General features: G+C 34.7%; 2 protein-coding genes across 3 annotated transcripts; one reads left to right on the top strand and one right to left on the bottom strand.

Moving 5' to 3' along the window:
• Positions 1-11,730: 11,730 nt before the first annotated feature.
• On the top strand, positions 11,731-14,007 carry LOC120158503 (putative glucose-6-phosphate 1-epimerase). The gene is made up of 8 exons (XM_039169323.1): positions 11,731-12,284; positions 12,368-12,442; positions 12,592-12,648; positions 12,741-12,901; positions 12,999-13,133; positions 13,220-13,322; positions 13,578-13,677; positions 13,790-14,007. The coding sequence occupies exons 1-8, from the start codon at positions 12,174-12,176 to the stop codon at positions 13,990-13,992; spliced, it is 945 nt and encodes a 314-aa protein (XP_039025254.1). The 5' UTR covers positions 11,731-12,173; the 3' UTR covers positions 13,993-14,007.
• Positions 14,008-15,617: 1,610 nt separating this feature from the next.
• On the bottom strand, positions 15,618-16,744 carry LOC120158504 (NDR1/HIN1-like protein 6). Of its 2 annotated transcripts, none has more exons than XM_039169326.1 (2): positions 15,959-16,744; positions 15,618-15,826 (listed from the first exon to the last, which is right to left on the bottom strand). In XM_039169326.1, the coding sequence occupies exon 1, from the start codon at positions 16,697-16,699 to the stop codon at positions 15,965-15,967; it is 735 nt and encodes a 244-aa protein (XP_039025257.1). In that variant the 5' UTR covers positions 16,700-16,744; the 3' UTR covers positions 15,618-15,826; positions 15,959-15,964. The 2 variants fall into 2 exon arrangements, with proteins under 2 accessions (XP_039025257.1, XP_039025255.1); XM_039169324.1 differs by having other exon boundaries at positions 15,969-16,744.
• Between the last annotated feature and the right edge of the window lie 11,080 nt (positions 16,745-27,824).

Here is a 27,824-nt window from a genome sequence, read left to right as displayed (position 1 = left end):
CTGGAGAAATTCTCTTCATGTTGTCACAAAATTAGGAAGTACTCAATCATTCTGACAGAAACGTCTGAGATATGTGTCTTCTGAATGAGGTGACCATTTTCTGTATCTGGAGGGATCTAGTCAGACAGAGTAGTATAAATTGCTTGGTAATCCGTTTCAGGCTGACACAGTGGCTTATCATCTTTCAGTGAAGGCCATCTCTGAAATATACTTTTCTGTGGGAGAAAAACCAATTTATGTGAATAGTAATCTGATGCAATAGCAAGACTACATATACAATGGTACATGCTCTTGAAAAATCCACACCCATGCAACATGTTGATTCTGATAACAAACTCATCTGATTATGAAGTGATCTTTCAAGATGATTTCACAGATATTGATAGTTCTTCTGATATCGAGGAAATCCTGAATTCTGATTCTGATGAGGAGAATAAACTGTTATACTTGACAAAAATGGGATTCTCAGAGGCTGAGACTTCAATAACCATGGAGAGATGTGATCCAGATTCATCAATTGCAGAATTGATAGATTTTATTTGTGCTGATCAAATGGCTAAGGCTACTGACGCACTTCTTATGGTAGAAGATAGGAAGCCATTATGCAATGATCCCAATTACAAGCAAAGGAGAAACTTGGGCTATGATATTTGGAAAAGGAAGAAGCAGAGGAAGCTTGAAAAAAAGCTTCTTAATGAAGACGATTATGCAGTTCATCTTTCACACCCAATGATTGGTTTTGGGGTTTTTACTGAACCAGATCAGATAACTCAAAGAACACTTCCAGTAGATGTTATTGGGTCTCCTTATTTCTACTATGAGAACGTGGCACTTACTCCAATTAATGTTTGGACTGTCACAGTACTTATTCGATGTAGAGCCAGAATTTGTAGATTCGAAGCATTTTCATGCTGCTACACTGAAAAGGGGCTATATTCATAATCTGACAATTGAGAACAGATTTCCTCTTATCTTGTTTTCTCCACGCACTATACATAATATTTTTCCATTGACAAAGAAATGATGGCCTTCCTGGGATCCAAGAACAAAGTTGAAATGTTTACAAACATGTACAGGAAGTGCCAAATTGACAGAAAGGATCTATAAGGCTCTTGAAGCTTATGACGATGAGCCACCTTCGAGTGTCCAGAAGTATGTTCTTGATGAGTGCTGAAAATGGAATCTGATATGGGTTGGAAGGAATAAAGTTACTCCACTTGAATATGATGAGGTGGAAATGCTTCTAGGTTTCCCTAAAAACTATACATGAAGAGCTGCTAGAGACAAGTTCCCCAGTGATATCAATGTCTTATTTTTTTTTTTGGATCAGTGATGCAGAGGTTGCCTTCTAATGTCTTGGCATACCTTTGAAAACAGATGTGCAAGAACTGAATGATGATCGGTTGAAGAAATTGATGAGTAGATTTGTCGAATTCGACCTTGTTGTCAGTGGCATCCAGCGTAACAACCTTACTGGAAGAAATAAACATCATCAGGATGAACTAGAAGATTTTTGTTGGTACATATACTTGCAATGACTGCTACAACGACTGTCTCTTTTGCTACTCCAAGATATATCATACTCTTACTGAACCATGGAAAAGTTTAATTGAAGGTAAAACTGATTATCTTCAACTTTTGGAATCCTGTAACCAATGTTACCCTATATAAAAGGCCTATAAGGGTAGATTCTGTTCCAATGTCTTATTATGTGCCATAAGTCCTCAAATTCAAATTCAGCAATCTTCTGAAGGACATAATGGATATAATCTAACTATGAAAATGATCGGCATGGAAGAGGCAACAATGATGTATCAAGACTTGAGCCAGCATCATAGTATAACCAAAGTGCAAGTAGTGACTTGTTCATTCCCATAGTACACCTTAATGGGACTTATGACTCTGTGATTGGAGAATATGATAGAGACGTGGATTGATGGCTGGGGAAAATAATTTGTCTGGTGATGCTTATCGACTTCAGCATGAGATAAACGATAATCTTTCTTGATGAGCTGCTAATAATGTCATAGGAGAGTGTCACAAGTTCAATTCTCCAGACTTTCTGGTTTCTTGGACCACTTGCTTTCAAGAAAGTGAAATGCTTCATCATTTTGGCATTGTTTTTTTTTTCTACAATAGAGGTAGAATAAACAACTTGCTTTAAGGACCTTCCTCATTTGAGACTGTCTTGTTTGAAAATGTTTTTTTTTTCTCATTTTTTTATTGAAGAATAAAAGAATTTTGTAGAATATTGCCTATCACAGGTTCACAATAAAATCAAATCATAAGCATGAATTTAAAGAATATTAAATAAATCAACTACTCTTTCAAATCATTCAAAAATCATAGTCATATGGCAAGTGTCAAAATTTATTTACTGATTTGATGTGTTGGTTGATTCTGATAAAGTAAGGTCTCTCAGGTTGGTCAAGCATATATGTCTTCTTTGAGCTTCTATTATCTTGAAGGAACGGTTGTTATCTCATCTGATGGAGATATTTCGTGGTTCCCGAATCTCAGGAACGTCTTTGGGATGTGCAGTGCTTTATCAAGAGCTTAAGATCGTCTCTTATGTCATTGTTGCACCATTCAATATTCGAGCCGACTTTTTAGGTTTTCAACTCGAATCCTCCTTTGGTTCTAAGATGTTATTTAAAAATTTACATCTTGAACCCCCCTTTTATCATTTTTCATATCATGCATTAAAGATTAAAAAAAACAATTTTGTAAATAAAAATCAATCCTGAGGGGCGGAATGAAATCTGAAGATAGTCCCTTTCACATATAAATCCATGTATGATTAGAATGGACTTTTCAGGTACGTAAAATAGGTCAGGGTTCATGGTTATAAAAGAAAGAGATAAAAAGGCTCAAACAAGTGTTTTAAGGGTAATTGAACCAAGGATCAATTCATTCTGATGCCTTCAATCTTGCCTTGCTTGACTTGGATCTGCTTTGTTGGGGATTTTTCCATAAGATTCCTTCATCTCCAGTATTTCTTATGCTTCTTATTGAATATAAAATTTTGAACTTATTGCACTTGATCAACCTTGTAGCTTGAGGCTCAATGAGTAACCCATCCTGATTCAATTTTTTTTTTCTTTTTTCTTTTTTCCTTTTTTTTATGAGTATAGAACTTCAATTGCTTTGAGCACCTCCTTTTCCTCTTGCATTTCAAAAAGTCTTTCGTTATTCTTGACTGGATTGATCTTCAAGCACTTTGTATTCGACCTACCTTGTAGTTCAAAACTCTTTTCATTTCATGAAGATTTGCCTTTGTAATTGACAATCTTTATTCCTATGAGCAGATATCCTTCTTCTTGCCCCCCAATGTGGAGAGTGATCCTTGGTTAAGGTTGAATCAGAAAAAATATTATAGGCTCAAAAGGGGACAACAAGGGATATATATATACATATATTTCAAAGGATAAATAAAACAATGTCGTTCATCATCTCATACACAGAAGCCTTTGTAAAAAGAATTATCCCCAGAGGGATGAATATTCAAGATTAATCTTTATTTACATGAAAATATAATTAATGCATGACATATTTATTCGAATTAATCCATCTTTTTCTTTTCTTTGAGTATACCCCAATCACTCGAAATTATATTCGATAAGTTGATCCATGATGCCTCATCTCATCTCTTCTTGCAGGAAGATTCACGGATAATTGAAAGTTTGGTTCTTTGGAGATCATTTGGTTTATGATGATTTTGTATTTGGAAGGACAAATGTGTGACTTTGGAAGTCATGTATATGGTAGAAGGTAATATCATCAATCAACTCTACCCGAGAAGGTAAACATCTAGAGTTGGTGTCTCAAAAACAGGTAGAGATATTTCTTCAGAATCTCAGATAATTGTAGTGTCAGGATTTGGTTTTAGTAAGGATCAAGTAATTGGCATTGGATGGAAGGTATAATTTTATCACTTGCCAAAGATATATAATTCTTGAAAAATTAAAAGAATATTTAATCTACTTGATACTCAATAATCTCAAGATTAAAAATTGATTCCTTGCTCATAACCATAAAAGCAACACATATTTATTTATTGCACAAAAGCGGAGAAAAGAAACAAAAAACAAGTTCAAACAAGATGCTGAAAATAGAAAGTACTACAGTGGTAGATAACACTTCCACTTGTCTATGCATCATTACTCCTCTAATGTTGGGTGTGTACTTGGCCCAGGATTTTTATCCTTATTTGCCCCCCATTTCTTGATCATTTTTTGTGTCAAGACTCCCTTTTCAACGAGCGTCTCTATTTTCTTTAACAGTGACCAACAATTCCCTGTTGAATGTCCAGATATCCCCAAGTGAAAATTACATAAGCTATTTTGATCATAGCAATGTGCATAAGGCTTTGGTGACACCTTCACCAATCTTGGTATAATACATTGACCTTTAACCAAATGAGGGTACAGGTCTAAGATAGATTCTTGAAACACCTTCAGAGTTTTTCTCGCTCGCGAGGCTATCACTTTCTTTGATCGTTCTGAACAACTGAATGCTCTCATGTTATCGAGGGGGTTCTGGGTGCTCATTTTAGCTATAATTGGGGTAGTGTTCACCAGACTCCTTAGATTGCCCCTTGGGACCAAATCTTGAATCTGTCTTGAATTACCATGCTCTCTAATAGGTTCTTGATCATCATACACTATCACATCGAACTCATCATTATCATTCAGAACCTTATTCACAGCCTTCACAGCGAGATCCTTTAAGTGTTTCTCTCCATGGAGTACAACATTTATCAGGTCCATCAGTTTTGTCATTTGCTCTTTTGAATCATTATGGGATTTTTTACTAGATCAATCATCTCTTGTTGAGTCTTGATAAGTTGCTCTTGTAGTTTCTCAATTCTACCAACCCTTGCTAAAATCTCATTCATAGTTCTTATCCTTGTTTAGGAAGACCAAGTTAGCTCCACTTTGATTTCAGAAATTCTGTCATGGAATCCTCCACGAATTACTCTCATGTTTTCATGTTTAAATGTATGTAAAATAGTTTAAAACCAAATGTAATTATGTAAAAATGAAAATGTAAGTACAAACATAAAAAATGAAAATATAAATGCAAATATAAATATGTGAATGTAACAATAAAAATGCAAATTGTATAATACAAAAGCAAATATAAAAGTATAAATGCACAATGAAAAATGCAAAGATGCAAAATGCAAATGCATGTATGAAAAGGTGTTTACTCAAGAGTGATCATCTTAGAACAGATTTCATTGAACACAAAAGTTTTGGTACATCAAACAAAACTTTACATATAAGGATATCTTTTACTCTTAACTTCTCCAAAGCCCAGTTAGTTTCCATTCATGCTCAAAAAGTTGAGTCTTCAGTCTGCTTCATATCCTTGTAAAATCAGCTAAATCTATCACTTAAGAACCATATTATTTGTCTAGACTACAACTTCTTCCATGACATTCTCTTTCATCTTCTGTGTCACTTCTCGGAGTTGCTCATTTTCCCTTGTAAGAGAACCTTTCTGTCCAAGAAGTTCTTGAACAAGATCTTCATATATGTTGCAGTTCTTTTTCAGCTTGGTGACCCCTGTGATCCACTCTTCTGGGGTGTTTCCTAGGCCAGCATTTTGAAAGGCTTGACTGATCTTCTGAAAATCTTCATGCATGGTTTTCATTTCTGTGCTCAATTTCTTATTTTGGTCGTTCAAGTCCTTCAAATAACATGCTTGAGCTTCATAAAAACCTCCACTAATCTGAATGCCCTGACTGATGCTCTTACCATAGACTGTTTTTGGTATCAATATGGTAGGATCTTTGTGTAATACTTTTGGTATTAATATAACTGGTTCTCTATGTACAGAACTTCCCTCGATCCTCGGAGTTTCTTCAGGATGTCTTTCATTGGCCACATCATATTTTGTTTGATCATAAAACTTTTTGTCCATTTACGATTTCTTTCCAATTTGATGAACAGTCTTTCAAGTAAACACCTTTTGGTTATGCAATGATTATGTAATGCATACAAAAGAATATAAACAAATTAGAGCAATGTAACATGCATGGAAAAATAAGAAAACAAAAATAGAATAATTAGTACCAATTAATGGAAAGAAAAATTCTATTTATCAAGGTATAAATCCTAACCTCATGCTTTCTAGTTCCATGCTTTGTTTGGAAAAATTAACCTAACTGCATGATTTCTAGTTCGCATGCATTTATTCAGAGAGAAAAATAATAAATAAAAAAATTAAAAGCTAAAACTTATTTCTCCTTTGTGTACACCTACGGACAGAGGTTTAGTATTGTCATAGATCAGGAGAAGTTCTAAGGTTTATTATATGCATGGTTTCAGATCTAAGAATAAAGGTACCCGAATTATCCTTGTTAGTGCCCCCTTGGGCTGCTAACCCTTAATCCTAGTCTATCACAGACTAAAGCGGATCGAGTTCAATTTGAGAGGATACACTTCTCTATGCCTGACACGGAGAATAAATTCCCACGAAGACATAGAGCATATGAACCCTGAAAGCTACTTGCTAGGTCTGACACGGAGAATAAATTCTCACGAAGACGTCGCTTTCACTCCCACTTAAAAGGGACAAGCTTGATTAAAAAGCTTATGTTATGCAATGCAAGTGTTGTGTGTGAGGAGAAATGTTCAAACCTCTGACAAACAAATAAATAATGAAATTTAATACTTGAAAATAAAATAAAAATATTAAAAAATAATATACATATAAATATTATGAAAATAATAAGTATATATAAACATTTTGAAAAGAAAGAATTATAAATTAAATGTATGAATTTTTAATTTCTAATTAATAGAGACAATTTATAATTGATTTTAAAAGCTTGACCAGAGTCCTCAGCTGAGTCGCCAAGCTGTCGTAACCGGTTTTCGTCCGGGCACGAATTTTTTACTTGGCGGGAAAAGTGATTTGAATAAATGGTTTTTAAAATAATTTGGGAGTCGCCATCGGCCTTTTGGATCAGGTAGGTCGAATACCTAAAAATCATCATTTAAAAGAGTTTTTAAGAAAACATCGATTAAAAGATAAACTGATCTGCGTTTTTAACCAAAAATTCGTTCTTTTTAATAATAAAAAGGGATTCGTGGTCGGATACGTTTAGGGAAGGATTAGCACCCCTACAACGCCCAAAATTGGTACTTTTTAATTATAAATTGTCTCTATTATTAGAAATTTAAAAATTCAAAATATATTTAATTTATAATCCTATTATTTCAAAATTATAATTATGAAAAAAATATATTAATTTATATATAGTTATAAATAAAATATTTATTTATTTAAAAATATCAGAAAATGACTTCTAGGTGCCTTAAGACAGCTATTTTCTTTGATATTAAAAAATAATTAATTAATTAAAACAATTAATATATAATTTATAAAATATGATATTTATTTATTTAAAAATATCAGAAAATGAACATCCAGTTGTTTTAAGACTGCACTTTCTTAATATTGAAAAATAAATAAATATTAAAACATGATTAAAATAAGTTAAAAGTAATTAAATAAGATTTTAATAAATAAAATAAATATTATTTATTATATAAATATATATATTTATGGCTAAATAATAATAGTAATAATAATTAAAAGTAAACATATAAAATTAACATATAACTAAACAATGAATAAAATTAAAACTATATATTTAAAATAAATAAAACTTGTAAATAAATAAAAATTGAAATTAGTGACTAAATTATAACCTAATAGAATTAAATACCTAATTCATAATTAATTATTTAAAATTTGAGTGACTAAACATGTTTATTCTCCTTATTTATTAATTTAGTGACTAAACTAAAATTATATAAAATTCATATATCAAATTAAAATAAATTGAAATATGTTGTTCAGGGTTTAAAATATTAATTATTAAAATTAAAGGACTAAATATGTTATTTACCTAAAATATATTATTTTATGTAAAGGACTAAAATGAATATATATAAAATTCGAATACCGAATTAAAAGGATCTAAAATTTGCTTTAGTGACTAAAATGTAAGGATTACAAACTAGGATGGCTGCGGAAAGGGTTTGGCCATGCACGAAATTACAGATATACCCCTCCCAAAACGGCGTTATTTGGGAAAGGGTATAAATACCCCAAACGGCTGGCCCTTCGGGCCAACTCTCTCATTTCTCTCCTCTCTCTAGAGAAGAGAGATATCATTTCTCTCGTTTCTCTCTAAAAGTCACCGACCGACCACCATCAACGACGCCAATCACCACTGCCGACCACCACCAACGGTGGCTGGAATTCCCAAATTACCCTAGAGTGTAGATCTCGACCTCCTAAGGCCGAATATGGCCTTCGCTTGTCCTAAAATGCTTTAGATCGTTCTAGATCTAAAATAAATCGAAGGTTTTACCTTCGGTTTTACAATGATTTCGGTGGTTCCAGACGGTTTGGAGGCTTCTACGATGGTAAGATGCTTTTTTTCCTCTTCTTTCTGGTTATTGAGTGTTGATTTGTTCTCGTATTCTGCTCTCTGTTTGGTTGCTCCGTGGCTGTTGGTCTCCTCTCTTTTTGTCTTTTCTATTTTTTTCTCCTCTTCCTCTTGTTTGCAGGGGAAACGAGGCTTTATTGCCTCGGTGAGGCTCTCGTCGGACCAGTCCAGAGGATGAAAGCCTTGGTGAGTCACCAAAGCTATGCTGGTGACTCACCGTAGAGGCGACGTGTGTGGCTGTAATCGTGGCAACAGAGCTTCTGGAGGCTTCAACGGCGAGGTGGCGTGGCACTGGAGGCAGCGGCGGCTGGGACGTGTCCCTAGGGTTATGATACCCTAGGGTTTCCTTGTTGGGACCATCTGGGCCGTTGGATCAAAACTAGATCCAACGGCAGCAAGTTGAGGCGGTTGGATGATGATATGTAAACCCTAACTAAATCTAGGGTTACACATTTGGGCTCTATTGGGCTAGTTCAAGTTGGGTCACTGGGATTTGTATCTGTAATAAAATAATAATATTTTAATAATAATAATAATAATAATAATAATAATAAATATAATAATAAAAACCAAATGTAAAAAAAACTAATGTCTTCAAGAAGTATAGCGAACTTTATTTGGGGTTCTAATTCCGGTAGGTCGATTCATAGGGTGAAATTTGAAAATATGTGCAAACCAAGGTTATTTGGAGGCCTCAGATTTAAGGATGCGCGACTGAAAAATCGAGCGTTGCTCAACAAATGGTCTTGGAGGTTTGGAAACTCAGAAGACTGCTTGTGAAAAAAAGTGATAGCATCAAAATACGATTTGGATCAGAGTGCTCTACTGCCTAAATCCACTACCAGACGTAAGGCATCATGGATTTGGAGGAATATTTCCTCTTCAGTGGATTCGGATGAATACCCATTCTTATCAAATATGAAATGTGCTTTGGGAGATGGATCAAAAATCAATTTTTGGGAGGACTTCTGGACTGATGTCCGTTCCCTCAAACATGCACTCTCTCGTATCTATAATCTCGCAGTGATAAAACATGGGAAAGTTAAAGATTTCGGGAACTGGATCAATGATGCATGGGTTTGGAATGTGGATCTTAGAAGGTCCTTATTCGAGTGGGAAAAAATAGTGTGGGACGATTTCATGTTAAAGATTTCCAGCGTGAAACCAATTTTTTCAAAAGCAGATTGTCTCAGATGGATTAGCTCTACGGATGGTGTTTACTCCCCGAAGATTTATTGTATCAATGTAGCTTGTGAAGGTGAAGTGGAAGACCGATTCTGGAATCTGGTTTGGGCGAATCTTGCCCCTCCAAAAGTTGAATTTTTTGTGTGGAGGGTGGTGCAACAGAGAATCCCGTCCCTTACCAAACTATCCAAGAGAGGTGTAGTTGGAATCGATTCCACTCTTTGCATGTTCTGCAACGAAGCACCAGAGTCTATAAACCATCTATTTTGCCACTGCAAGATCGTATGGAGTGTATGGAAAAGGTAGTGTAAACAATGGCAAGTTCATCTTGTGATCCCTGAAAATGTCCAATCCCTTTTGGTAGTATGGAGCAACCGGAAGTGTCGAACTGGGGCTAATCGAATGTGGTTATTGGGGTTTTTCGGTGCGCGAGGCTCTGAACGGGGCCACTGTTATTTCTTGTTTTTACTCCCGCCCTGATTGTTCCCTCCGGCCGCCGCCTTCCTTGCTGCCTTCTCTTGCAAGGCCTTTGCATCTCTTCCCATCGGACACAATTCCCAAAAGACCAGAAGTAAAGAAAGAAGAGGCAAAATTTATAACAAAATAAAGAAAATTGAAAGTAGAAAACAAAGAGGAAACCTTTCACGGTGTTGTTTAGGAGTTAACCCATCGTCTCTGGAGTTCTTGCCTTTGTGTGCAGCTCTGGCTTGAGCCCTTTCTCGATCTCGATCACTCTGGTTGCCCCGTTAGCTTGTGTTAAGGAAGAAAAGGCAAAACATAAACACAAAATTAAAAACACATAAATACAAAATTTCCTCCTATATTTTACATGAATCCTACTGAATAAGGATATGAGACATTGCTGATTCTCAGAAAATGAATTATAAGAATAAACGAGATGAAGATGATAGCGATGGTGAGAAATTGAAGGGCATGGACTCGAGGAAGAAAGGAGATGACTTATAATCAGGTATGTGGAAGACTCGAGAAGCTGCAACTATTCTGTTCTTACCATATTAATTAATTAATTAACTAATCATTGTTTATAGGGTTAAATGTAGCATTACCTCCTGAATTATACAATTTATACCGTGTTGTTTCTAAAATATTTTTCGAACTATAAAATCATTATTTTGTTTGTCATAGATTATTAACACCGCTAAAATCAATTAAAATGGGTCACACCATCATTTATTTTCAATTTATTTTATATGAATAAACAAAAATTAATTAAAAAACTAAAATTATATTTTTTTTGGATATCATACACCTTACCTTCGTGAATCTCGCGTCTTTCATGCGCCTCGCGCCTCCAGACTCCAGGACACTTTGCCCCTTGAACCTTTGATAACTTTGGTTATATAATAGCATACTACTATTCTAGTCTAATATTTTTTTAATGGCATTTTCGTCTAATATTTAATGATCAATGGCTTATTTATAAAAATATTTAATTAAATTACTTGTTTATAATTTTTTTATAAAATAATTTGTTTATTATCAAATATATAATGAAATGATCTAAAATATAGTTTACCCACATATATATATTTAATAAATTGATCATTTCATACTTATTTCTTTTAAAATAAATATTAAAAGAGAGACAAATTGTCATAATATTAAATTTTATCATTTTCAAATCTCGGGTATCGCACATTCTGTCTGTACAAAGGACATGTACTCGTCGTATCTCCATGTCCTAGATCATTGCAACAGGCAACACCAGCCTAGGTTGTCTCCTGTTCAGTTAATTATTTTTAATTACCTTCTTAAATCTTAATTAATGTCTCTGTTTTTGCTTTTTGTTTCCTTAATTTTTTTAGTTTTAAATCAACCTGGAAATGGGGTTGCTTCTTCTGGCAAATGGCTTTATTTAAACGTCCCCCATCCATGCAAAAACATTGCTCAAGTCCCATTGCATTCAGTTTTGCAGTTTCAAAGAAGAAAAGTTCTGAAATTTAGATTCTTTCTACTTAATTCTTTGAATAGGGAATTGGGTTTTATTCCTTCTATTTTTGTGTCTGGAAAAAAAGTATTTCTAGTACTGTGAGTTTGAGTGTCTAAACATGTTTTTTCACCGTTTATTGGAACTCACTCATATTGTCTTGTTGTGATGTGTAAATGACAAATTTTGATCATGATTTGTTTATGAATATGGGCCCTGTTTATATCTTTGAGTCCTTAGGGTTTCAGTGTCAGTCATTTTAGCAGCAATAATTTGGTTTTGGGTAAATAGAATTAAGGATCTTTAGATCTGAACCGTAATTGTCAACAAACCGGGAATGCTTGAGGTTTCGTAGTTGAGTTTTTTGCTTAAAGTTCACGAGATCAGAGGTTTGTCACAAGATAAGTGTTGTTAATGAGCTTCTCGGCAGGCAAAATTCATTGTTGTCGGCATTTCGGCGTGTTTATATGAATTCTAGAGAATAAATTTTTGGGGTTAAATTGTAGAATTCTTGAGTAAAAAAAAAAAAGCGGAACCTTTGTGAGAAATTTTGGGGTTTTAATTTCGAAAATGGGGCATTCTGCAGCAGTATGGGATTATAGAGCTGCAACTGAGATTACAAAGGATTGGAACGGGATTGATAAGATTGTTCTTCGTAACCCTCGAGGAGCTTCGGCAAGGGTATGATTTCTCATTTGTTCTTTCCCTTTTTTGTGTTGATTTCAGATTGATTTTCGTGTTAATTTTGTGTTTTAATGTTATAGGTTAGCTTATCTGGAGGACAGGTAACTTCATGGAGAAATGAACAAGGGGAAGAGCTTCTGTTTACCAGTAATAAGGTAGGGGAAGGGTTAAAAGGATGTTTAATTTCTATAGAAGTTGTCTGAGAAGCGGCTCGACTTACGGCTATAGAGTTCATGAGTTAAACTGTTCTGTCGTGGTGAAACGAAACCGGAAACTGATTCATGTTTTGTATAATGAATCTTAGGTGAGTTCTAAGCCACCGAAAGCTGTGCGAGGAGGAATCCCTATTTGTTTCCCACAGGTAGTCTTTTTTTCTGTCATTTAGTAAATGTATTTTTATGGTTTTTTATTCATTGTTGCTTATTGGAGTTCTTCATCTGGATGCTTGCTAAGTTCCGTAATTGCGGGTCGCTTGAGCAACATGGATTTGCAAGGAATAAGATTTGGACGATTGATGGAAATCCACCACCTCTGAGTCCAAATGATTCCCAAGGCAAATCCTTCGTTGACCTGTTGCTTAAACCGTCCGAAGATCTCAAATGCTGGCCCCATAGGTAAGAACTTGGATATTTAGTTCCTTTGTTGATTTAATTGAAAAATCTATAGGAGGTGCGTATATGTTTCTGATGTAGTTTTCTTTTCCTGTTTCAGCTTTGAGTTTCGCCTGAGAGTATCGCTTGCAGCAGATGGAAATCTGACATTAATATCACGAATTAGGAATGTCAACGGGAAGCCATTTAGTTTCTCTTTTGCGTATCATACATATTTGTCAGTTTCCGACATCAGGTATATTTGACAAACAATTTCTGTTTTTATCGCGTAGAAGTTAGAAGTTCTTTCTGGATTTGACATGAACATAACCGTGTCCACAGTGAAGTGAGGATTGAAGGGCTGGAGACACTTGACTACCTAGACAACCTTTGCCAGAAAGAACGTTTTACCGAGCAAGGCGATGCTATAACATTTGAGTCCGAGGTACACGAGTTTTACCATTCCTTTGAAGTGTCCAAATATGTATGGCTTTGTGGTATTAAGAGCTACTAAGACTGTTCGTTGGGTTAGGGAAAATTGAAACATTTCAAACATGGTATAACAATTCTGGCCTTAGGACTTTGTTCTTGTTTCCCTCGGAATACAAGCTATTATGCTCGAAGCCATTTGTCTTGCGAGAATGCCGCACGATGAGTTTTAAACAATGACAAATTAAATGTTCTTCAAATGTTGTGACAGGTGGATCGAGTTTATCTCAGTGCTCCAAACGTAGTTGCGGTACTTGATCACGAAAGGAAAAGAACGTATGTTGTCAGGAAGGAGGGACTGCCCGATGTCGGTAAGCAAGTACTTTTAAGGATGTTTTTAGGACAGGAAAACTATGAAGATTTCATTAAAGGAGCGCAGCTTGGTCTGTTTCTAAACAAAGATTGTGATTCTGTTGCTAACAGCGGTATGGAATCCCTGGGAGAAGAAATCAAAATCGATGGTAGATCTCAGAGACAGCGAATACAAACAGATGCTATGCGTGAACGGAGCAGCAATTGAGAAGCCGGTGACATTGAAACCCGGTGAGGAGTGGACAGGGCGGTTAGAAGTGTCGGTTGTAGCATCGACATTGAGCAGTGAACATTTTGATCTGCAGAGGATGTAGGATGTTTTTAATACAGATCCACATCCACTGGTAGGACATGTAGAATGGTTCAATGTTAATCAACAAAAGCAATGCCAAGGATATGCTTTTTTATGGTAGCATTGAGTTGAGTGTAAGAACCAAGTAGAAACCCTGAGATTCTCATTTTCCAAGGCAGAAGTCCTGCAACAAGACACAACCTTAAACATCCTATGTTTTGTTTTTGTTTTTTTTTTCCCTAAACATGAGATGGTGGAATCTTGGGTTTTTGTTGTTTCCATATCACTGAGAAATGAAAATTATGACATAGAGCTAAGTGCTAAAATAGTGATCTTTGTGCACATTAGCTTAGCTACAAAGCAACATAAGTAACTGCAATGGCTTTGCCTTTTAGGTTTACCATTAGGCAGAATGATGTTTTGGCCCGAGCACTTTTATAAGTTAAGTTATTTTAGTTTTAAATTTTTGGGTAAATTATACTTTAGTACTTAAACTATATGTTTTGATCCATTTTAGTATTTGAACTTTTAATTTTTCAAAATCAAACTTAAAGTTTAATTTTTATTTTATTTTAGTACATTCGTTCAAAATTTAACGTTATTTTTTTAGAAAAATTGAAGTTTTGGTACTAAAATGGACTAAAACTGATAGTATAAGTACTAAACACGTTAAGTTTTTAATGGTAGGGTACTAAAATGAAATAAAAATTAAATGTTAGGTATGATTTTGAAAAAATTGAAAGTTTAGATATTGAAGTATACCAAAATTAATAATTTAGGTACTATATGCATAGTTTAACCTAAATTTTTTGTTGAGTTTATTTTAACCTTCAAATTTTTACTTTTGTTCATTAAATTGGTTTAAATATAACAAAACAATATTGAACTATTCAATTGATATCAGCTATTTTTTCTCTTATTGAAACGTCAATGTCAATTATTTTATTATTTTACCATATTATTAAAAATAAAAAAAATTATATATTAAAAAAAGGCCAGCATTACATAAGAATGAAAGTCATTTTTTTCAATTTTTAAAAAAAATTATGATGTAAAAAATAATAAAACAATTAATATCAATGTTGATATCAATATTATTTCATTGCGAAAAGAAATTTGGGAATAAAAAAGAATATAATGGAAATTTAAGGATTAAAACAAGTGCATCCTTCTACTGTTAAAGTGAGATGAGATTTTTTTTATTAAGCTAAGGTGATTACAAAGTATTATCTATTTAAAATACTCTCAACCATTTAACAATAAATGTTCAATCATCCTACTCAGTCGTTGATGCTCGAACCCGTGAACTTTAAAAACAATAATGATTATTTTAACTACTGAGATAAATTGATTCGTAAAAAATTTTGAACGGCAATAAAGGGTCAATTAAAGAAAAGATGGGAATCATTTTGTCTAAGACACAAAGCAGATACCCTATATCTATCGAGGATTTGTCCTTACTTCACGAGACAGTCATATAAAGCATACCATAGTAATTTAAATATCCGACTTTCATCTCAACGTGACACCTTATTTCCCTTAAAGACCCACACCACCTCTCCATTTGTTCTCTAAAAAAAACAACCACCCAAAATAATCAAATGATTAATACAAATACAATAAGGCAAAGTTGCACGCGTTATGGCTTTTACTATGATGGATGATAACTCTTTTCCCTCAAGTATAATGTAATGTGTGAATAAATACTGATTATTAATTATATGTAAAGAACAAAAAATGAAAGCCGAACCTAACTGCTACAATCCAATCCAATGTGGATACAAAATGTAACCCCCAGCCCGGCCCAATCCATCAAATTGATCAGTACCTGTGATCAGTTTCAGTGAATGTTGAGCCTGCATTGAAGCAAAATTAGATCTAATCATTTTGGGGAATCGAAGGAAACTTGATGGACGAAAATGACAGAATAAGAGATTCTCCTCCAGCCTGCAAACCAAGTCATTATATTTTGTTTCAATTTCACTTACGTTGCCTTACCATTTTAGCATGTTGATGACGCATTTGGGCATGTCGCCGCCGTCAAGTTGTTTCTTGGACATCCCGTCGCACTTAACTGTGACGCCGACCATGCCGATCTTCAACCCCGCCACTCCCACTCCGATTTTCGTCCGAGCCTCCACGTTCACCGCTAAACTTTTGCTTCGGTACCGAACCTTGAGCTTGTTCCCGACCTCGTTGACCACTAACTTGTTACTCACCTTTGTTCCTGCCCTCAAAGTCCTCGTGCTCTTTTTCCGCATAGTGAACTCCGGCACCGACGTCGTTCCCAAATCGGTCTCGTACGCACCTTCCACCACGGTGACATCAACCTCCGTGTTGACGTAATAGTAAGTCATCTTTCCGTTTGGGTTCTTCACTTCCAGTCTCGTCGTCGTTTCGGCATCGAGGTAGGTTCCGTCGGGTCTTTTGCTGACGTTAAATCGGGAGATCCGGAACGATTGGACGTGGAATCCGGGTAACTTCGGGTCGAACCAGAGGTAAAAAGCGGCGGCGGAAATAATAATGAGGAGAAGGAAGATCAAAAAGAAGATGCAGAAACAGCAACAACAAGCGCGACCATAATTAGTCTTTCTTTTCTTGGGATGAAAAGACGGTGGGAGAATCGGTTTCCGCGGCGGTGGTCTAAACCCACGGGGACCGGCCGGGGCGTTTAGGTCGTTGTATCCGGGTGGCTTTTGGAGAACCGGTTTCGCCGGGGGTTCAGACATGGCTCCGATGTAGAAGAATATGCATGCAAAATTGGGTTGAATTGAAGGAATTCGAACAAAGATCAACAAGAAAAGAATCTAATCTCTAAAGATCCACGAATTGGATAAAAATTGAAGACAAACACGAACCTTATCAACCCGATGATTGATTGGTGCAGAGATCTGAATTGTTAGAATGAAAATGGAAATGTAGAGAATCCAACCACGAGCTTTGAACGGGAAAAGAAAAAAAGAGTTGCAGAGTATATATAAGGAATTGGGTGAAGAGAAGAATGGGAAAGAAAGGAGATTTGTCTCTTATAGGAAACAAGGGAAGGGTTTGGTATGGGTACGGGTACGGGTACGGGTGGTAGGGATGAGCTACCGAGATTCACGCGCGGCAATTTTTTCTACTTTTGTCTTCTACTTGCTTCATTTCTCACTTACAGTATAACTATTTTGGGTAAAATACATGTCAGGGTCATTCAATCATTAGTTTGGCTATAAATAGGTCATATTTTTTAAAAGTTATAATTTAATAACTCGTTTAGGATATTGTTACAAACATGTTATTCCGTTATTAAAATTGAAACATAAGTCTAATGTGATCTACTATAAAATTATTTTTAGTCATCAAAACTTATACATTGTTTTATTTTCTTCCGAATCTGAATAATATAGTAATGTAATCATTTGTATTCTATTAAGACCAAATTGATAAAATGTATAATTTTTAAGAAATAAAATTAATATTATATCATAACACATCACTATTCTATATTTTATTTAATGGTCATTGATATGTTTGCAATGACATTTAATCGAGTAACTAAATTGTAACCTTTAAAAAGTGCCTTGTTTGTAACCGAAGTTATAATTGACTGACCTGGTGTGTATTTTACCCACAGATTATATACCTACTGAAGATACTAATTTTTTATCCATATTATTATTATTATTATTATTATTAGTATTATTATTATTATTATTATTATTATTATTATTATTATTATTATTAATTATTAAATATATATTAAATAAATAATAAATTACAGACCAATTACAACTGGACCGACCCAGTTACAAACCAACCAGAACCGGTCCAAATCCAACCCAGAAACCCTAAATACTTGGGTTTCCAGTTAGGGTTTCCTAACCCTAATTTACCCAGCCGCCTCAGCTCACAGCCGTTGGATCTGGCAAGATCCAACGGTCCAGATGGTGCCAGAGGGAAACCCTAGGGTCTGATACCCTAAGGACACGCGGCCGCCGTTGCTATCTCGCCGCCTCCGCCGCTGCCACGTCCCAACCGAAGACTCCAGAAGATAATACCAGCCGTCCACGCCATGGCTACTCGGTGAGTCACCACTGGTAGTCCGGTGACTCACCGAGAGCCCTTCTTCGGACCGGTCCGACAGCTACAACGGTGGTGGCTATAAAAGCCACCACCCATCTGCGAAAAAAAAAGGGACAGAGATATAGAACGAGACAGAGAGACAAAAAAAAAAAAGAATAGAGAGAGACATAGAAAAAAAAAACAGAGAAAATACAAACTAATACCAACGATCTCAGCAGCAAGAAAACCAAGAAAAAAAAAGAAAAATGAAGAAGAGACTTACCGAGGAAGCCTCGACCACGGATCTCGCCGGATACAACAAAAACCGAAGGTATATTTGTAGATCTGCTCCGATTGGGAGTCGTTTAACGGAAAAAAGTATCGGGACCGTCATTAGGACGGTCCGATCTACATTTAGATGTAAAAAAAAATTTTCCGGCCACCGAAGACGGTGGCCGGCGGCGGTGGTTGACGGCGGATGAACGCCGGCTAACGGCTGCCGGCCGGCTGAGCTTCTCTCAGTTTAGAGAGAAGACAGAGAATTCTTCTCTCTGTTTGAGAGAAAGAAAAAAAAGAAAGAAGAAATGAAATGGCTGGCCCTTCGGGCCAGCCGATTTGGACTCTTATAGTCCTTCCCGAACGACGTCGTTTCGGGAAGGACTATGCGCGTAATTATGAAATAGTTAAACCCCGTCCGCAGTCCTTCGTATTTGTAAATTTTACATTTTAGTCACTAAATTGAATTTATAATATTTTTAATTTAGTCTTCGAATTTTAATTTTATTTATTTTAGTCCTTCATATTAAAATAATATATTTAGGATAAATTACAGATTTAATCCATTAATTTTAATAAATAATATTTTAATCCTTAGTTTATATTTTTAATTTATTTGATTCTAATATCCAAATTTTAGATAATTTTATTTTAGTCACCAAATAAAGAAATAACATATTTAATCCCTGTAATTTAGATTAATTATGAATTAGATTTTTGATTTTATTTTTTCATTTATTTTATATGTTTTCATTTATTTTATTGTTTTTAAATATATTGTTTTAGTAGTATTTGTATTTTTATTATATTATTAAATATTTTATTAAATATTTTTATAAATATATAATAAATAGTATTTTTTTTAAATATTTATTTTTAATATTGAAGAAAAAGGACAGTCTTAATACAACTGGATGTCCTATTCTGATATTTTAAAATTAAAAAGTAAACCATATTATTTAAATTAATATTTATCAATATCAAAGAAAAGAGCTGTCTTAAGGCAACTAGAAGTTCTTTTCGGATATTTTTAAATAAATAAATATTTTTTATATAATTTTGAAATAATAGGATTATAAATTAAATATATTTTTGAATTTTTTAAATTTTAATAATAGAGACAATTTATAATTAAAAAGTACCAATTTTGGGCGTTGTAGGGGTGCTAATCCTTCCCTAAACGTAACCGACCACGAATCCCTTTTTATTATTAAAAAGAACGAATTTTTGGTTATAAAACGCAGATCAGTTCATCTTTTAAATATGGTTTTCTTAAAAACTCTTTTAAAAGATAATTTTTAGGTATTCGACCTACCTGATCCAAAAGGCCGATGGCGACTCACAAATTATTTTCAAAATTATTTATTCACATCAATTTCCCCGCCAAAAATAAATATTTCGTGCCCGGACGAAAACCGGTTACGATAGCTTGGCGACTCTGCTGGGGATTTTTCAATCTTTTAAAATCAATTATAAATTGTCTCTATTAATTATAAATTAAAAATTCATATATTTAATTTTTAATTCTTTCTTTTCAAAATTTTTATATATACTTATTATTTTCATAGTATTTATATATTTTCTTATTAATATTTCATTTTATTTGCAAAATATTTTATTTCATTATTTATTTTTTCTGTTAGAGGTTTGAACATTTCTCCTCACACACAACACTTGCATTGCATAACATAAAGCTCTATAATTGAGTTTGTCCCTTTTAAGTGGGAGTGAAAGCGACGTCTTCGTGAGAATTTATTCTCCGTGTCAGACCTAGCAAGTAACTTTCGGGGTTCATATGCTCTATGTCTTCGTGAGAATTTATTCTCCGTGTCAGGTATAGAGAAATGTATCCCCTCGAATTGAACTCGATCCGCTTAAGTCTGTAATGGACTTGGATTGAGGGTTGACAGCCCAAGGGGGCATCAACAAGGACAGTTCGAGTACCTTTATTCTTAGATCTGAAACCTTGCATATAATAAACCCTAGCACTTCACCTGATCTAAGACAATATTGAACCTCTGTCCGTAAGTGTACACAAAGGAGAAATAAGTTCTAGCTTTTAATTTATTCATTATTTTTTTTCTTTTTTCTGAATAAATGCCTGCGAACTAGAAATCATACAGTTAGGTTAATTTTTCCAAACAAAGCATGGAACTAGAAAGCATGAGGTTAGGATTTATACTTTGATAAATAGGATCTTTTCTTTCCATTAATTGGTACTAACCAATTTTTTTTTCACTTCTCATTTTTTTCATACATATTGTTTGCTCTAAACTTGTTTATATTTGATTTCTTTTGTTTGCATTACATGATCATGGCATAACCAAAAGGTGTTTACTGGAAAGACTGTTCATCATATTGGAAAGAAATCGTAAATGGACAAAAAGTTTTATGATCAAACAAAATATGATGCGGCCAAAGAAAGACATCCTGAGGAAACTCCGAGGATAGAAGCAAGCAAAGCACACAGAGATCCTGTTATATTAATACCAAAAGTATTACACAAAGATCCTACCAGATTGATACCAAAAGCAGTCTATGGTAAGAGCATCAATCAGGGCATTCAGATTAGTGGAGGTTTTTATGAAGCTCAAGCATGTTATTTGAAGGACTTGAACGACCAAAACAAGAAATTGAGCACAGAAATGAAAACTATGCATGAAGATTTTCAGAAAATCAGTCAAGCTTTTCAAAATACTGGCCTGGGAAGTACCCCACAAGAGTGGATCACAGGGGTCACCAAGCTGAAAAAGAACTGCAACATATATGAGATCTTGTTCAAGAACTTCTTGGACAGAAAGGATCTCTTACAAGGGAAAATGAGCAACTCCGAGAAATAACACAGAAGATGAAAGAGAATGTCATGGAAGAAGTTGCAGTCCAGACAAATAATATGGTTCTTAAATGATAAATTTAGCTGACTTTACAAGGAGATGAAGCAGACTGAAGACTCAACTTTTGAGCATAAATGGAAACTAACTGGGCTTTGGAGAAGTTAGAAGTGAAAGATATCCCTATATGTAAAGTTTTGTTTGATGTACCGAAACTTTTGTGTTCAATGAAATCTGTTCTAAGATGATCACTCTTGAGTAACACCTTTTCATACATGCATTTGTATTTTGCATTTGTACATTTTTACGTTTGTATTTACATTACATTTTTAAATTTACATCATGCATTAAAACATATTTAATTAAATAATAATGTTTATTTATTTTCAATATCAAAGAAAAGGGCAGTCTTAATATAACTGGATGTCCTATTCTGGTATTTTAAATAATTTACATTTACAATTTTACATTTGCATTTGGCATCTTTGCATTTTTTTCATAATACATTAAAACATTCATTCATTAAAATAAGGATTCCAAACGAAGTGATCTTGGTTTTTCCTTGAAGCAAGAACGCTCAGCACGACACAAGAAAAATGTCTAAAGAAACTGAAGATAGGCTAGCCAAATTTGAGATAAAGCAGAAAGAAATACAAGAGGAACTGAGGAGCAAGTTGGCACAAATCAAAGCTAATTCTCAGATCGATCTACTGAACAATATGAAAGAAATGATTGATAAGCATTTGACTGCTGGAAAGAGTCTTGTTGAAAACCCCACAAATTCTTTGGGTGTTACACCTGTTCAGATTCCTGAGTTCACCTCTATACCTCAGGAAATTCAGTCACCAATTTATTTTGCTGTTAAGAACTCACCATATCAAGCTGGAGCATCATTCCCCACTAATTGTTCTACTACTTCTGAGTTGGAGCCTGATGAATTTTGTAATAAGGTCCTTGACCTAAACAAATCAGTTGAGAAGGAAAAATTCACTCAACGACTGGAAAATATAGAAGAGGTGATAAAATCTATAGAGACAGTTGAGTCATTTTATGGGTTTGATGCCAAAGAACTAAGTTTGGTCCCTGGCCTGGTTATTCCACCAAAGTTCAAGGTTCCAGATTTTGAGAAGTATAATGGGACCACATGCCCTTCATATCATATCACTATGTATTGTCGTCGTATGGCTGGCTATGTAGAGAATGAAAAATTGTTGATCCACTGTTTCCAAGACAGTTTATCTGGGTCTGCATCCAGATGGTATAATCAGCTAAAACGTACTCAAATACGTTCTTGGAGGGATTTAGCTCAAGCTTTTTTGGGTCAATACAAGCACATGACTGATATGGCCCCTGATCGAACAATGTTGCAAAGTATGAATATGAAGTGCAATGAAAGCTTTCGACAATATTCACAATGATGGAAAGACGTTGCTTCTCAAGTACATCCACCATTGACTGAAAAAGAGTTCACTACTTTGTTCATCAGCACATTAAAATTTCCTTATGTTAATCACATGATAGGGGTTGGCCCTAATAATTTCTCTGACATCATCATAAGTGGAGAAATCATCGAAATGGCTATCAAGAATGGCAAGATAAGAGGCTCTGACAATACTAAAGTCAAGAAAGAAGCTGGGGTTAATACAGTGAGGTCTTATTCAGTTAAACATGGTGCCAAATCTTATAGAGTGATCAAGAAGAAAAAGAATGTGCAGGGATTTCAATTTCCTCCCTTCCACTGTTCGAGTGAAAAGTTGCATCCAAAAATGCTCTCAGCCAGATCAATTACTCCACAACTTGATCAATCACAGTGGCCTCCAAATGATAATTGGACCTATAAGGAAGTTCCTTGGATAAATCAGACTGGAATTCCAAATTGTTCAGCTAAGGTTCCTGGTAACCTTAAGAGAAATTTCCCAGACCCTTTAGAGCAAGCAATTCAAAAATATAAGGTAAAAGAAGGGGTGAAGGTTCAATGTTCAGAAATTGTTTCTTCAACAGAAACTAATATAACCAAATCCTACGAAGAATATTGGGCACAAGAAAATGGGAAAAGAAATCAAAAGGCTCCCATGGATGTAATTCGAGATTGGCCTATAGGTCTAAGAAAGAATGAGGCAGATATAACCCAGAAGACACCTCAGATACATATATCAGATTCTCCAAAAACCAGTAAGGCAAAGGACAACTTAAGAAATCTGGTTAATATTACCCCAGTTATAGCTGAAATGAGCATTCAGAACCCCCTCGATAACATGAGAGCATTCATTCGTTCAGAACGATCAAAGAAAGTGATAGCCTCGCGAGCGAGAAAAACTCTGAAGGTGTTTCAAGAATCTATCTCAGACCTGTACCCTCATTTGGTTAAAAGTCAATACATTACACCAAGATTGGTGAAGATGTCACCAAAGCCTTATGCCAATTGCTATGATCAAAATAGCTTCTGTAATTTTCACTTGGGAATATCTGGACATTCAACAGAGAATTGTTGATCACTGTTAAAGGAAATAGAGACGCTCGTCGACAAGGGAGTCTTGACACAAGAAACGATCAAGGAATGGGGGGCAAATAAGGATAAAAATCTTGGGCTAAGTACACACCCAACATTAGAGGAGTAATGATGCAAAAACAAGTGGAAGTGTTATCTACCACTGTAGTACTTTCTATTTTCAGCATCTTGTTTGAACTTGTTTTTTTGTTTCTTTCTCCGCCAATTGTGCAAAAAAATAAATTGTGTTATGGTTATGAGCAAAGAATCAAGTTTTAATCTTGAGATTATTGAGTATCAAGTAGATTAAATATTCTTTTAAATTTGCAAGAGTTATAGATCTATTGGCAAGTGATAAAATTATATATTCCATATCCCATCCAACACCAATTACTCGACCTTTACCAAAACCAAATCCTGACACTACATTTATTTGAGACTCTGAAGAAATGTCTCTACCTGTTTTTGAGACACAAACTCTAGATGTTTACCTTCTCGGGTAGAGTCGATTGATTGATTATACTACCTTCCACCATATACATGACTTTATAAGTCACACATTTGTCCTTCCAAATACAAAACCATCATAAACCAAAAGACCTCAAAAGAACCAAACTTTCAACTATTCGTGAATTTTACTGCAAGAAGAGACTAGATGAGGCATCATGGACCAACTCATTGATGATAATTTCGAGTGATTAGGGCATACTCAAAGAAGAAGGGGAAAGTGATTGATTGAAATAAATTTATCATGCATTAATTACATTTTTTTCATGTAAATAAAGTTAATCTTGAATATTCATCCCCCTGTGGATACCTCTTTTTACAAAGGTTTCTGTGTATGAGATGATGAACGGCATTGTTTCATTTATCCTTTAATATATATATATATATATCCTTTGTTGTCCCCATTTGAGCCTGAATAATTTTTCTTCTAATTCAACCCTAACCAATGATCACCCTCTACATTGGGGGGCAAGGTAAAGGATATTGGCTCACAAGAATAAAGATTGTCAATACAGTTTTATTACGAAGACAAGTTTCCATGAATTCATGAAAGTTTTGAACTACAAAGTATGTCAAATACAGAGTGCTTGAAGATCAATCCAATCAAGAATAATGGAAAACCTCCAAAATGTAAAAGGAAAAGGAGGTGATCAAAGCAATTGAAGTATTATACTCATCCAGCAAAGAAAGAAGGAAAAAAAACAAAACAAAACAAAAAAAAAGAAAAGAAAAAAGAAAAAATTGAATCAAGATGGGTGAATTATTGAGCCTCAAGTTACAAGGTTGATCAAGTACAAACAAGAAAAGCAAGAAATGCTGAAGATATGAGAAAATGGAAATGAATCCAAAATTTGGCAGTCTAGAGGGATCCAAATGATGGAAAAATCCCCAACAAAGCAGATCCAAGTTAAGCAAGGCAAGATTGATGGCATCAGAATGAATTGATCCTTGGTTTGATGACCCTTAAACACTTATTTGGGCCTTTTTATCCCTTTTTTTTCATAACCATAAGCCATGGCCTACGTTACGTACCTGAAAAGTCCATTCTAATCATACATGGATTTCTAAGTAAAAGAGAATATCTTCAGAATTCATTCCACCTTCCAAGATTGATTTTTATTTGCAAAAATTGGTTTTTAAAATATTTAATGCATGATATGAAAAATGATAAAGGTGGGTTCAAGATATAAATTTTTAAATAACATCTTAGAACCAAAGGAGGATTCGAGTTGAAAACCTGAAAAGGCGGCTCGAATATTGAATGGTGCAACAACGACATAAGAGACGATCTTAAGCTCTTAATGAAGCACCACACATCTCAAAAATGTTCCTGAGATTCTGGAAACAAGAAGCATCTCTACAAGATGGGCATAACAACCATTTCTTCAAGTTAGTGTAAGCCAAAACGACATACTGAACCAACTTGAAAGAACCTACTTTACCAAAATCCACCTACACCTTAAATCAGTCAATAATTTTGACACTTGCCATAGGACTATGATTTTTGAATGATTTAAAAGTGTAGTTGATTTATTTGATATTCATTAAACTCGTTGTTTATGATTCGATTATATTGTGAACCTGAAAGGGGTAATACTTTGCAAAATTCTTTCATTCTTCAATAAAGAAAGGAGAAAAAAACATTTTCAAATAATACAGTCTCAAATGAGGAAGATCCTAAAAGCAATTGTTGCTTATTCTACCTCTGTTGTAGAAAAAGAATGAACGAAGCCAGAAGAATGAAGCGCTTCACATTTTGAAGGCAAGTGGTCCAAGAAGCCAGAAAGTCTGGAGAATTGAACTTGTGACACTCTCCTATGACATTAGCAATTCATCAAGAAAGATTATCATTTATCTCATGCTGAGGGCGATAAGCATCACCAGAAAGATTATTTCCCCCAACCATCAATTCATGTTCTCTAGAAGATTACATCATAAAGCCATGAACAAGTCACTACCTGCACTCTGGTTATACCGTGATGCTGGCTCAAGTCTTGATACATTATTGTTACTTCTTCTATGCTGATCATTTTCTTTGTCAAGATGATATTCATTATGTCATTCAGAAGATTGCTGAATTTGAATTTGAGGACTTATGGCACAGAATAAGACATTGGAACAGAATCTACCCTTATAGGCCTTTTATATAGGGTAACATTGGTTACAGGATTCCAAAAGTTGAAGATGACAAATTTTACTGTCAACTAAACCGTTCCATAATTCGAAAAGAGTGGGATATATTGAAGCAGCAGAAGAGACAGTTTGTTGTAGCAATCATTGCAAGAAAATGCACTAACAAAAATCTTCTAGTTCATCATGATGATGTTTATTTCTTCCAGTAAGGTTGTTACGCTGGATGCCACTTACAACAAGGTCGAATTCGACAAATCTACTCATCAATTGCTCCAACTGATCATCATTCAGTTCTTGCACATCTGTTTTCAAAGATATACTAAGACAGTAGAAGGCAACCTTTGTAGTTTTGATTCCAGCAAAAAGAAACAAGACATTGATATCACTGAGAAACATGTCTCTATACAGATCCTTGTGTATGTTTTTTTTAAGGAAACCTAGAAACATTTCCACATCATCAGGTTCAAGTGGAGTAACTTTATTCCTTCCAACCCCTACTAGATTCCATTTTCAGCACTCATCAAGAACATACTTCTGAACACTCGAAGGAAGGCCATCATTTCTTTGTCAATGGAAAAGCATCAGCACATGGAGGAAGCAAAATAAGAGAAAATCTGTTCTTAATTGGCAGAATTATGAATATAGCTCTTTTCAGTGTAGTAGCATGGAAATACTTCGAATCTACAAATTCTGGCTCTACATCAAATAAGTATTGTGATATCCTATTCCAAACATTAACTGAAAGATGAGTTTGCTCATAGCATCTTCTGGAAGTGTTCTTTGAGTTATCTGATCTGGTTGGACAGAATCAATCATTGAATTTGGAAGATGAATTTGCTAATAGCATCTTCTGGAAGTGTTCTTTGAGTTATCTGATCTGGTTGGACAGAATCAATCATTGAATTTGGAAGATGAGTTTGCTCATAGCATCTTCTGGAAGTGTTCTTTGAGTTATCTGACCTGGTTTAGCAGAACCAATCATTGAATTTGGAAGATAAATGTGCTAATAGCATCTTCTGGAAGTGTTCTTTGAGTTATCTGACCTGGTTTAGCAGAACCAATCATTGAATTTGGAAGATGAATTTGCTAATAGCATCTTCTGGAAGTGTTCTTTGAGTTATCTGACCTGGTTTAGCAGAACCAATCATTGAATTGGGAAGATGAATGTGCTCATAGCATCTTCTGGAAGTGTTCTTTGAGTTATCTGACCTGGTTTAGCAGAACCAATCATTGAATTTAGAAGATGAATTTGTTAATAGCATCTTCTGGAAGTGTTCTTTGAGTTATCTGATCTGGTTGGACAGAACCAATCATTGAATTTAGAAGATGAATTTGTTAATAGCATCTTCTGGAAGTGTTCTTTGAGTTATCTGATCTGGTTGGACAGAATCAATCATTGAATTTGGAAGATGAATTTGCTAATAGCATCTTCTGGAAGTGTTCTTTGAGTTATCTGATCTGGTTTGGCAAAACCAATCATTGAATTTAGAAGATGAATTTGTTCATAGCATCTTCTGGAAGTATTCTTTGAGTTATTTGATCTGGTTTGGTAGGAACTACAGAACCGATCATTGG

The sequence above is a fragment of the Hibiscus syriacus genome, unplaced genomic scaffold, assembly GCF_006381635.1.
Source record: "Hibiscus syriacus cultivar Baekdansim isolate YM2019G1 unplaced genomic scaffold, ASM638163v2 tig00111318_pilon, whole genome shotgun sequence".
In the NCBI taxonomy this organism is placed as follows: Eukaryota; Viridiplantae; Streptophyta; class Magnoliopsida; order Malvales; family Malvaceae; genus Hibiscus; species Hibiscus syriacus.
Note: the sequence above shows the minus strand (reverse complement) of the source record. Positions and strands in the feature narration are given on the sequence as shown.

Excerpts from the sequence above, each read along its gene's own strand:
- LOC120158503 (XM_039169323.1), top strand. The coding sequence starts at position 12,174 with ATGGGGCATTCTGCAGCAGTATGGGATTATAGAGCTGCAACTGAGATT. Across the intron at positions 12,649-12,740 it reads TCCCTATTTGTTTCCCACAG|TTCCGTAATTGCGGGTCGCT; the intron begins GTAGTCTTTTTT and ends ATGCTTGCTAAG. Across the intron at positions 13,678-13,789 it reads GGAGGGACTGCCCGATGTCG|CGGTATGGAATCCCTGGGAG; the intron begins GTAAGCAAGTAC and ends TGTTGCTAACAG.
- LOC120158504 (XM_039169324.1), bottom strand. The coding sequence starts at position 16,699 with ATGTCTGAACCCCCGGCGAAACCGGTTCTCCAAAAGCCACCCGGATAC.